Below are 12,074 nucleotides of genomic sequence, written 5' to 3' on the forward strand. Positions count from 1 at the left end.
AAAAAAAATATTGTTATCATTCAGTGCTTGATTTAACAGTTCCAGAGGCATTTACTGCAGCAGCAATCTGAGGGTCTTGCATGTAATTAATTAGAGACACGCAGAACTGTCGTTCATGAGATCTATTTTCTAAGAGCTTGAAAGTCAAGGCTCAGGGATTGTTGCTTCAGTCAGAGCTGCATTCAGAGGTCTCATTGCTCCTGGCTTTTCTAAAGACTGCCTGCTCTGCTGTTGAAATAAGCAGCGTGGCCATTAACACGTGAGTTTTGTCACTGCGGCTTTGAGATCCTCACCCTTCCCATTTTGGCTGCAGTAACCGTACCTGCTCCTTTACTCTCTCGGATTTCTGATCTTCCCATTCTGGCGGTGTTGCCGCTCCCCCTGCTGGCTCCGCAGCCCCAGCACGGCACTTGCAGAAGAAAAGGTTGTTTTCATCTGATCCCAAGGTCCCCGGTTCCCAAGGTCTGTGAGCACAAGCTTCATTTTTACGTCTACAAAAACTCCCGTTTATTCCAAAGGGGTTACTCAAGCATATTACAGGTGCTTGACCAACCTCCTGAGCCGGGGAGGGTGAAAAGTGGCCGCAGTGCAGTTGGTACAGGGAAGGTTTCATTGAATCTGTGTTTTTCCCTAGAAAAGTGAATGAATTGAATGCCATTCAGCATAGATTTTTCTATATTTATGCAATTTATTACCTAGTTGAAATGGAAAGGGAAGCAATAGAGTTCTTTCAAAAGGAAAGGAGATTTATGGGGCTTGTTTTGCAGCTCTCTGGGAAAGGCAGAATTCCCCAGTTCGTTCCTGTGCTGTTCTTTGGTTGTGCAGTTGACTGTAACTGGGATAGTTGTAGCTGGGTTTTACAGGTCTTTGGAGAGGTTATCAACTCTGTGGGTCTTCCCAGTGGGACAGAATACCCCAGTGTAGAAATGATGTTTTCTTCTTTTGTATTTCAAAGCTAACCAGAATTCTTCTGAAACGGGAAAAAAAATGCATACTTACCTTTTTGATTGCAGATTTATAGGTGGAATTTTGTGTCAAACAAAAATATAATCTGTGATATAATTCCCTAACAATTTGTATTAAAATTGTTTCATTTAGGACAGATTCTCTTTTGGAAGGTGCTCTGTCATAACAGGGGCATTCGCCAGCAGCCTTTAGAAATTACACTTTCTGTTTCGGGAAGCTGCTGTTAGACAGTCCAAATCAGTGACACCCTTTTCTTTTAAGACAAGATCAAACACAAACTGCTGGAAGCCCTTGGCCACAGAAGCCTCCGCAACCCTTCTCACAGGGATTCAGCCGGGATAGTCACGTTCTGCCTGGTCCCTGTTTCTTCAGTGGTTTTCTCGGGTGGGGATCACTCCTTATTTCCCTCTCATGTGGAATTATTAAGCAGAGTGAATAAGCAATCGCTGAGTTTGACTTCCAGTATCACTGAGTTTTATGGGTGAAAGGATGGAGGAGCATGACGCAACTTTTGCAGGGAGCGAGTGGTGGCAAGTGGGCAGGGACAGACATGGGGCTGAGCTCCTCAGTCCCTGAAACTTGCTGGCTGGCTGCAGCAGTCCCATAGCTCACATGGCAAGGTGTTGTGTGTGGCGCTGATATGTGTAAAGCAACCTGCTTAGCAGACTAAGGCACCTTAAAGTTATAAACAAAGCTTTGGACCTTCTAGAGAGTGTCCAGAAGAGAGCTATAAAGTTGGTGAAGGGTTTGGAGGGGAAGCCGTATGACGAGCAGCTAAAGTCACTTGGTTTGTTCAGCCTGGAGAAGTGGAGACTGAGGGGAGACCTCATGGCGGCTACAGCTTCCTCACAAGGGGAGGAGGAGGGGCAGGGGCTGAGCTCTTCTCTCTGGTGACCAGTGACAGAACCCGAGGGAATGGCAGGAAGATGTGCCAGGGGAGGTTTAGTTTGGACATGAGGAAAAGGTTCTTCCCCCAGAGGGTGGTGGAGCACTGGAACAGGCTCCCCAGGGAGGTGTCACGGCCCCAAGCCTGACAGTGTTCAAGAAGAGACTGGACAACGCCCTCAGACACATGGTGTGAACTGTGGGGTTGTCATATGCAGGGGCAGGAGTTGGACTCGATGATCCTTGTGGGTCCCTTCCAACTCAGGACGTTCTGTGATTCTATGGTTATGATCCTTTTGTTGCTTCTGCCCCACAGCATGAAACACACTGGCAGATGGCTGCCCTTGCCAGCACCTCCCTGTTGCTGCCGCTGGGAGGACTAAATTCAGTATTGCTAAATTCGTTATTGCCCATTCCACATACTTTGGAGTAGAGCATCGAGATGCAGTGTTTCCCGATCTATATGCTGCTTTTTGTGTTAGTAGGGTGTGCACTTCTGAGCTTTGCACCACAGCTGACAGCGCTCGGCTGAGAATATTTATTTCTACTGCATTAAAAAAAAAATAATCTGGCACCAAGAAGCACCAAGAGCAGCACCAAATATCATGGAAGTCTCATTAAAATCTCAAGCGACAATAACCCTACAAATTGAAAGCAGCAGCTGCGGAAAATTTTATCCAAGCATTGGCATGGTGCTTAAGCTTTACGTGATTCTCCAGGCCTTTAAGCCCCAGCACCTTTGCTTCAGTGATATAGGACCTCTTTTTATTTTGTTAGTTCTAGCCATATGTAGGAGTTATTTAATGGGCATTACTCATAATGTCACGGATATTACGCTGCTGAGGCAACTTGGGAGCTTGCGTGACCTCCACCTGTGCTGGTGGCCGCATGGATTTGTCACCCTTTTCCAGCTGCTGTTTGGATTTCCCTTTCTAATTCCTTAAGGTCAAATGAAGCCCATGCATTCTTGTCCCCAGCACATGGTAGTGGTTGGGCAGCGTTCAGGTGCTGAGGAAGGAAATGAGCACATTGTCCTCAGAGCTCCTTGCAGAGCTAAACACAGATTTACAAGGCAAAAATAAAGTGATGTAATGAACCTGACAGAAATGGGATGGTAACTGGAAGGTATTAAAAGGCAGGAACGTGCAGTGTTATTGAACTGATTGCCTGCCTTTAACAACCAGCAGATAAACCTGCTGAAGTTGACATTGGCTTTGGCAGCTTAAGACATTAGAAATACCCTGAGCACATGTGCTGTGTGACTGCTCATTAAGGCGTAAGTGAAAGATTGCTGTCTGCTGGGTAAAAGTGTTTATACTGCAGGAAACAGATTAAGTGGCGTTTTAATATACAGGAAAAGAAAAAGTAGTAGCTTAAAAGCAAAAATGAAAACCCCCAAAGAAACATTATTTGCCTTGGCTTAGGGTGAGAAACAGCTGTATGATGTATTTCACACAGCTTATAATAGGAAATTAATTGCAGTGAAAAAACACAGACTGCCCAAAACAAATTGACACATAGCACATTTTTTCTCTTAATTTTTAATGGCTAGCTTAAGGGTTTTAAGAATTTTTTCACAAATAATTAGAAAGATAGAAAGCTGATAGCCCAAGTTGATAAGATCTGGGCTAGGCTCAGAAAACCTAAATTCTTACAGAAAAAGCACTTCTTCAAATAGTTTTTATGTTACCAAACAACCCCTACAGGCACATCTTTTTAAAAGGTAAACTCTGTCGTTTCAGAAGAGATGCATGTCTTCCAGAAGCTCAGCTATGAACTACCTTTTAATGTTCTCCTAATTTCATCTGATATCCAATTTAGCTCCATGCCAGTATGCAGAATATGTTCTGAATTTATTTTCAGATTTCTGAACTCAAATTTTTCCCAATTATTTCCAGACTCAACAAAGTGGAAATCCTGTATAGTCATGCAAATTGGTTTTGGTAATGGTGGTTGAAAGCCTGCAAGAACAGCAACTGCATGTTGGGTACTGAGGAACCCAGATTTCGATCTCTGCCCTCAGTCTTGATGTAGGGAACCTTGCTTAGTATGTGTTTGCAAACCAACATTTTGTGTTAACACAAAACTCCTTGAAAGAAAAGCAGTGGCTTTCCAATTGCAGCAAAGGGGCAGCAGAATTTTTCTTATTCATTTAGGAAACACATTTCTTAGAGACTATCATTTCTATACCATGAACTATATTTCATTCCAGTATAAATATAAAAAAATATGCTACATGTGTGTAATCAGTGTTTGTTTTTCCAAAATATCTTAATTTTAAAGCAGCTTGCCATTTTATCTGAATTAGAAAGGCCATCCATGCATTATAGCCTTTTTGGCCAAACCACACAGTGTTGAACTGAAATACATCAGTATAACAGATGTGTGTTATCATCACTGTGGCCTTTTTACTCACAGCATTGCTATCCAGATAAATGTTCCTTATAGACAAAAATACGTGACTTACCTAAATTGAAATGTCTAGTTGAAAAATGGCAAGTAACAAGAGAGTCAGCACGGGACCAACACAGAAGTGGTGCTGCATCTGATGTGCTTAATCACCCTTAATGTTTGTGAAATGTCCATGTTTCAACCTAGTAGTGCATAGGAGGGGATGGCTGCTGGACTACCAGGTGCCGACATGATAGCGTGTTGTTGGGCTACTTCTATTTGTAGGGCTAGCAAAAAAAAACCCAAACAAAACAAACATCAGTTTGCAAAAAATTCTGTTCTGCTACTGAAAAATGTCAGTTTTCCACCAAAATGTTTAAAGGCTATGTGTTAACAATACAACCAAAAAATATATTAATGTAGTCTGTTGAGTCTTGGGGTTTAAAAAGCAGGGATTTTCTGTGTTGAGGCATCCATTGAACTTTGATGAGGTTTTTCTGCATTACCTGAAGAATAAATGTAAATGGAATAAAAAGTATAATCCCTGGTGGGACATCCACTGTCCTATTCGTGTGGTAGGATGTGGGCAGGGAGGTGTACTCAGAAACCACCCTTCTCCATCTGGCCCCAGAAGTGGCACCACAGAAAAAACTCTTCCTTATGGGTTATAGGGGAAAGGTAAAAGGAATTAGTGTCTGGATCAGCTGCTGTTAGTATCTCCTCATGCTGGCTTGAAGGTCAATTGAGGCATGCAGGAGTTTCCTGGCAGAGTTCAGTCTGTCACTGGTCATAGTAATTTGCCATAGCTAGAAGCTGAATGTATATGAAATCTGGTTTTCTGTGAAGACTGGCTAAGGTGTAATAATACTGCTTCCTACAGCTATTTGAGTCGGAGAATGAGATCCCCAAAAACATTATTTGTGCAGGCTGGGATTAGTTCTCTTCTTTCTTTTGTCGCTTGCAGATAATTCATCATTTACTTAGCAGAAGTCGCAAAGCAGTTATTAGCTGTATCAACAACATAGTCTCCAGAAGAGTGTTCAGGCATAGGGGTGCATAGCTGTGGCCACGTACTGATGGAAATGAAATTTAGTTTTCAGTTAATGTAATAGACTCCTAAAACTGCTAATCCCAGGCTTGTTTCCTTAAAAATCAACATTGAAAGTAGTGGATGTGTTGGGCCAAAACTGCAAGCAATTTAAAACCATCGTGTTTGACTTAACTGGGAGGAGAGGCTGACCAAGGCTTGCTTGTTGGCACGGCCTGCCCGTTCACATGCTGCAGTTTCCATTTGAAACCACTGAAGTATAAAGGTAGGCAATTGCTCACCAGCCAAGAAATTAATCCTAAACATAAGAATTTCAATGTGGTATTTTAGCCTTATCTCTGAATCGACTTTCATCGTTTCCAGCTAAATAGTGTGTCTGGTCATAACCTGTTTATTTTTACACATGTAGTTAAACCTGGGCCCTGCTGTAAACAGAGGTATCCTTTGAGGTCATTGAGCGCCTCTGGCATAACATCTTGTTGGCATGTGCTTGTGTGCAGGATGGGGCCTGGCCTACCATGAGAACTCTGTGTGCGTTGTGGCCAGCTTTTTGGGTTTTTGGAAATTATGGTTGGGTTCTCACACACATCTCAATTTCAGCAGGGCACTCACTTTGCGGCGACCCGGACAGCTCTGTTGAGACAGCTCCAGAGGAGGCAGAAGCACAAGACCTGGAGTCATCCGATGAGGCTGATAAGATGAGCAAGGTGAGAAAGTTTCATTTTCGCGTGACAAGGAGTGAAGACACAGCACCCTCACAGCTGATGTGCTGCCTTCACAGCTGCACGCTATTAGAGCATCTTTCCTGGGAAAAGGTTCATCTTACTTTCAAGGTGTTTACAGATGATATTGAATGTAACAAATTACAGCTCTGATTATGGCACATCACTATCTCTTAAGCAAGACTTGTGCCCTTTTTCCAGGGTTGACTCACATCTTCAGTATCTTGTGAGAATATTCCCACGTAGTTTTTAAACGGGCTGGTTTATCACCTCCTTCACCAGAGCAGGTTAGCTAAACCAAAAGATAGGTGGATTATTATGATTTGTTATTCTTTCTTGATTTCTAGGCTTAGGAGGAATATAAGTTAGACAGTATTTCCCTAAGTCAATAGCGTAGCGTGCATACTAGTTTTTAAATGCAAACTAATTATAGCCAATCTACCTTAAATTGAAGCAAAACTCCAATTATAGCTAAGAGGTTGTGCAAAGGGATTGCTAATTGCCATCTATTAAGGGGTGGGTGTGCAGTGGTTGGTAGTTTGCACTTGTGCTGGTGCTGGGGAGGTTTACGCTACATTAGGTGTGATGATTAGTGGCTTTTGAGGCAGAATCAAGTGAGATTATTTTAAAGACACTGATTGCTTTTAGGTATTTGTTGCATAAGTGGCGGCGATAGCTTACAGCTATTTTTCTACAGAATTAATGATCTAAAGAGAATCAGATCTCACTCAGTTTGTGCTTATGTACAGGTGTGTTTTTTCTCAGCTCTCGTTTGAACTAAAATGTGTTATAGTTAGTTTTGAGCTGGTCCCTGTGATCCTCTACTTGTCATTGTAGTGAAAGGAAGGAAAAGACCCTGGCCTCTTGTTTCCTGATCTCTTGTGTCATGCTATCCTGTAGTTTTGTCTGTGATAGACAGACACTGGAAGTCAGATAAACCATTCCTATGCGTGAAATATATGCAGAGCTTGCATGCAGAGAAGGTGATTACTCGTACAGTTTGTTTCCAGGTTTTATTACGAAACCTCTTCTTGTAAGTACAAAGACTTTCTTCTTCAGTAAGTGGAAATGTTTGTTGATACTTTAGCATTTTTAACTGTAAATATGTGGGATTTTCATATGCTCTGAGAAGAGCCTCTTCTGTTAAACACTGAAGCTATGGAACAGCTCCGAGCATAAAACATATCTGCTTGGGGAATAAACGTTCTCGCTGTGTTTTCCGTAGCTTTCTATTTCTGAACCGTGCGACAGGCTGCGGGGTTCCATTTTGCATCTTGCCTCCTGGATCTTCAGAGCTGTAATTGCCTGAAGGAAGGCATAAGGATTACACGATTAACCCTGTGGCTCAGCAGATTTAGTTAAAACTGAGAAATGTGCTTTAGCAGCTCTAATGCTTGATATTCATATATTGGAAGAGTAACTAACAAGCCTTGGTTTCCAATGAGAGTAAAAGCTGTCTTTCTGTAAATGAAATGTTGACATCAGTTTTATTTTAAAACTCAGAAATATGTCTTGGTTTGTTTGTGTGATACAGAGGGGAGTGAGGCATTTTTCTTTGCATTCTGTTTGTTATGGGACAAACTGCTTGAAATGGAATTCCATAAAAAAGGAAGGACGCGCATATATTCAGTGTGCTCAATTTGGCAAACTTCTGGATGCTGCCATCGCTGTTCATGTAGAAGAGCTGTAGAAGTAGGTGGGCTGTCTTTGTGGTTCCTCTGTAATGAAAGCTACAGCAATCCTCAAATTATTCTGCAATGCCTGTAGAGAATTCCAGTATATGGTAGAGGGGAGGAAAAAAAGACTCAGTTAATGGGAGGGTTTTCCTAATCCCTTTGCTTTTCTGTGTTCTTGGGACAGCTGATGTACGTGGGGAGTAAGGAGTCTGCAACACATATTTTTCCATGGAAAGTCACCACCCAGCTGGTATGGTGAAGAAAAAAGCAAAGGTGTTTCCCTGCCCATGCACTGCTACACCTTTCCATGCTTCTAGGATTATGGCGCAGAAGATTAAGCTGATGCCCTCAGCGCTGTTTTACCCGGGTTATTTTTGTACGTGGGAAGTGAAACACTCTGCCCTTGTACTACCAGGAGGGGCATGTTCCCCTTATCACCATTATTGCCACAGCTTCCAGTCTTCCTTGGATCCTGGAGGAGCAGGGAGAGTTTATTTTCTGCTCTTCTTGGCAAAAGCAGGACAGGATCACTCTTAACCATTAACCGCTGGGCAGCAGAGGAAATCCATTTTAGCTCTGCTGGAGCCTCCCAGCTAAATGCAGAGTTCCCCTTCTTTCAGTGCAGACACAGCGTTAGCAGCTGAAGATCCGAAAATAGCGTTTGGGTTGTCCTTTTGCTTTGCAATAGCATGATCCTGAGGCAAGGCATAGCCCTGCAGACACCACCGCCCCGTGCCGTGGTGCTGGTGGTCTGCTGATGCCCACAGCGCGCTGCAGAGGAGGCGAGCGCCCAGCTTCTCTAAGGAACCTTTCCGGCTCTCCAGCCAGCAAAGCGATCCCAGGGGAGAGTTAATAATTCATGGGGAAAAGGAGAGGAAAGCAGCGCGGCAGCTCTCCTTCATCCACTCTTGTGGCACAGGCTGGCTAGGCTTTTTATGAAGGTAAGCTGTGTTAAATCCTGCCAAAAGCTGGGCTTGGGTCCCTTCTGACTTACCTGTAGGTTTCTGATGTAGGTGATAGGTGGATTTATAACACGGGAGGTACTCAAGTGTGTCTTCCTTTCCTCTCCTCCTCCCTCCCAGCTGTCTCTTTCCCTTCCCCCAGCCCAGCATGTGTGCATGTGGGTGTATATTTCCTCAGTAGTGGTACATTTGTCTCTTAATCTGCAAAAGCCTCCAAGCTGTTGACGGTGGTGAAGGATTTGGAGGGTACACCACTAGCTCTGAGGATTCCTCCCTCTTCTGAAAATCTTATGTAGATAGACCTGATAATGTGGAGTTTACTTCTCCGTCACTATTGTCAAAGGAATCGTTATAATAATAAACAAAAATGAGATGTCTGTAGAATTATTCTGATTAAATACTAGAAACCCATTTCCAAGGTGGGTCGAGGTGTTGGCAGTGCCATGGTGTAGGATAGCTGTTGTTCTCTGGACCTGCTCCCTGTTTCATTTCATGATGCCTTCCCTTGTGTCAACCAGCCCTCTTAAGTACAGTATGTCTTAGGTTGAAATCTATGCAAACAGTAGCAAGGAGGTTCGTTTTCTGGGTGGAACTCTTTTTCCTTTAAGCCATGCAGTTGTCAGTGGCCTGAGTTGTGCTCCCGGTTGCTTCTGCTCTGAGGTGGGCTCCTGACTTTCCCTGCTCTCCCCATTTTGTGTGGGAGCCAAGAGGAGGAGAGAGCTGGGAGGGAGAAGAGTGAGGGAAAGCAAAGTGTGCTCTCTGCCACCTCTTCAGGCTTGTTCTTATCTAGCATGTGAATTCAAGTTTTAGGCTGTTTATGAAATCTAAGTGATGCCCCTCAGTCAGTCTCCAGTTCAACAGAATATCAGGAACATTTTGTACCAGAGTAATTTCTTACATGGTTACTTGCCTCTCTGGTGACCTGACTGTTTTGGCCTTTTAAATATTGTGGAATAAATTGAAGTTCAAAGGAGGTACCCTGAAAACTCATCATATGTGTGAGTTCTTAATATTGCAGCTGACCAAAGGCTTGCACCTCAAGATCAGTCTTAGTGCATACTTTTTCCTGTAGTGGTCCTTTGAATTTAATTGAGGATGTGTTTTAAAAACTGTCATCAGTTTAAATACTGCAGGACACTAATTTCTCCATGTTACTAATTAAAAACATCTGCCTCTTGAAAGGAAAGCTAATTATCTTGCAGCACTTATGCTTAGGGAACTGTGCTGTAATGGGCTGTGTGTGTACATGCTTATACCATTTAGAGGTATTTTTTCAGAGAAAATAGGTCACCTTCCCTCTGCAGCATTATTCAAGACCAGAATTAAGTCTCAAAACCTTCAACATGTTGCAATAGACGTGAAGGAATTAAAACAGGGATTTGAGGGGTAGGTTTTCCAGTAGCATAACTGGCTTTTTAAGTTCTTTTAATTCTGTGCCTCTGTCCCTTCAGATGCTTAATATTCTTCGCCCGTGCCGTTCGCAGCCAATCGGCTTGTGCTCAGCCACAGGCAACAGACATTTATATTCCTGGGCTGCCTTCACCTCTGCTTTGCTGCATTTCAGCCTCGCTGCTGAAGTTTTCCCCTTAACGAGTCTATGAAAAGCAGCATTGAGCTCTGAGCTTCGACTGGTAGCCGGCTCTTAATTCCAGCTGATGTGGTGAGTGAACAAGGCTGGCGGCAAATGACACATGCAGAAAGGCTTTGCTTAGGGGAAGATGGTCACTGCCCTTCCTTATTAAAATGCAGCCGCCTTCTGTGTTGCGTGCCGAGTAAGCAGCACGGAGGATCTATCTGGAGCGGGAAAGCCTTTTGGACTGGCTGAATATGTACAGAACTGGTATTTTTCTCCTAGCTGAGTGACAACTCTGGCAATACTGCCTTTGCAGCGATGTCGGCTCTTTGGAGAGGTAACCGTAAACTCAAGAACGAAAGCGCTGGGAGAGCCGGCGACCCTCTGTACCGTATGCTGTATTTGGTGAGCAGATCTACTGTGCAACGCGACTAGTCTAAGTAATTAGCAGTTAGACGAATTTCCATGCTGTTTTAATTTTCAGGTTATAAATTCGAGGCTGGGCTGTAACGTATACACCCTACAGGGGCTTTTTGTTGTTGTGCAGTGTCATTAGCAGTCCTGGCAATGCATGAAAGTATGCAATTCCTGTGAGTTTTGTTTGGGAGATCAATACTGCTTAGAGTTTGCTGTCTGTAGCGGAACAGAGGTGCTGTGTGCCATTCAAGAGGGCAATCTGCCTGATGCCCAGGCACCCCTATGTCTTTTTACAGTGAGCACAAGAAGAAATGGTGCTCTGCTCTCACAGCTATGGGGCAGGCAGCCAAAACTCCCCACTGTGGGCAGCATAAACATGCTTGGTGAATTTAAGCACTTGCTCCTTCTGTATGGGAAGGATGTGAGCTTAGCTCCTCTGCTATGCCTCCTGTAGAGGAGGGGATAATGTACTTGCAAAGTGAACTTCACTTTACAGCCCAGTTGTGCCAGCCCTTCATCTCATTTTAGGGTTGTTAGATGGGATTTCTTGCAGAATTGTGCCTGAAGTGTGATGCGATAATTCTCCTAGAGAAATCCTGGTTTGGTGCTATCATTGTAGCAGCTGGCAAACAGAGCTGGTGTTGAGAGATAAAGGGATGTATTTCTGTTCCATACCTTCCCTAGTCTATCGACTTTCTCTAGGAAAATGGGGACAGAGAGGCTTTCATTAATACTTTGAGAGTTTTCAGCAGTATAGCTGTGTTCTGAACCTCCCTGGGTACGATGTGAATCTACTGTCTGTCTAGAATTTTCATTTATAGTAAATATAAGGTAGAAGAGATTACATCCAGGAATTAAACAAGACAGTTTGTTCAATGAACAAGCAAGAAAACAGGTTTGTGAATGTTATTGTGCTTGAAACTTTTTGTCTGTCCAAAGAGCGTGGGGTGAATGATACTGGGGAAGTACATAAAAGATGGGATTTGACCTCAGCGCCTGAAGTCAGCGAGCAGCTTGGGAACTGTGCACAAAGATAAGGCTTTCAGAAGTCTTTTACGCTTCCTTTTTGGCATATGGGTGTAACTATTCCTTCTGGGGCAGACAGCATGCCTGTATGACAGTTATCCGATTTTCAGCTACTTGTTAGCGTTTAGCTGGCATTTCATGGTGTAAGTGGATTTTTGCGCTCCCTTTCTGGGTGACCCATCTTTCCCTGCAACTTATTGCAAGTGCAGGAACAGGATGGTGAGCTGTCTGCAGAGTGTCAAACACGAGCTGCTTGCAACACTTGGTTTATTTTTGGAGTTTGATTCCATGCTTGATTTACACATTATAACTGGTTTTAATTGTACATTTGGCTCTTACAACAAAATATCCCTGGATATGCCTTCCTCGAGTATTCTTTCACTAAATAGGCTTAGTAAAGCTAAAGGT

The 12,074-nt window shown here is 43.4% G+C and overlaps 1 protein-coding gene across 13 annotated transcripts in view; it reads left to right on the plus strand.

Moving 5' to 3' along the window:
- TIAM1 (TIAM Rac1 associated GEF 1) overlaps positions 1-12,074 on the plus strand; it is a 198,814-nt gene that overhangs the window by 168,055 nt on the left and 18,685 nt on the right. For 6 of the 13 annotated variants that reach the window (XR_014186698.1, XR_014186699.1, XM_082076393.1 and 3 more), the window contains one exon: positions 5,891-5,997. Coding sequence is in view for 9 of the 13 variants with exons in the window: in XM_082076393.1 (XP_081932519.1) it covers positions 5,891-5,997 (107 nt within the window). In the remaining 4 variants the exon portion in view is untranslated. Of the gene's footprint in view, positions 1-5,890; positions 5,998-6,972; positions 7,046-8,225; positions 8,630-10,515; positions 10,561-10,584; positions 10,629-12,074 lie in introns of those variants that run through there. The other 7 variants (XM_082076392.1, XM_082076396.1, XM_082076388.1 and 4 more) reach the window with 5 other exon arrangements.

This window comes from Streptopelia decaocto (genome assembly GCF_964273445.1).
Source record: "Streptopelia decaocto genome assembly, chromosome: 1".
Taxonomy (NCBI): Eukaryota; Metazoa; Chordata; class Aves; order Columbiformes; family Columbidae; genus Streptopelia; species Streptopelia decaocto.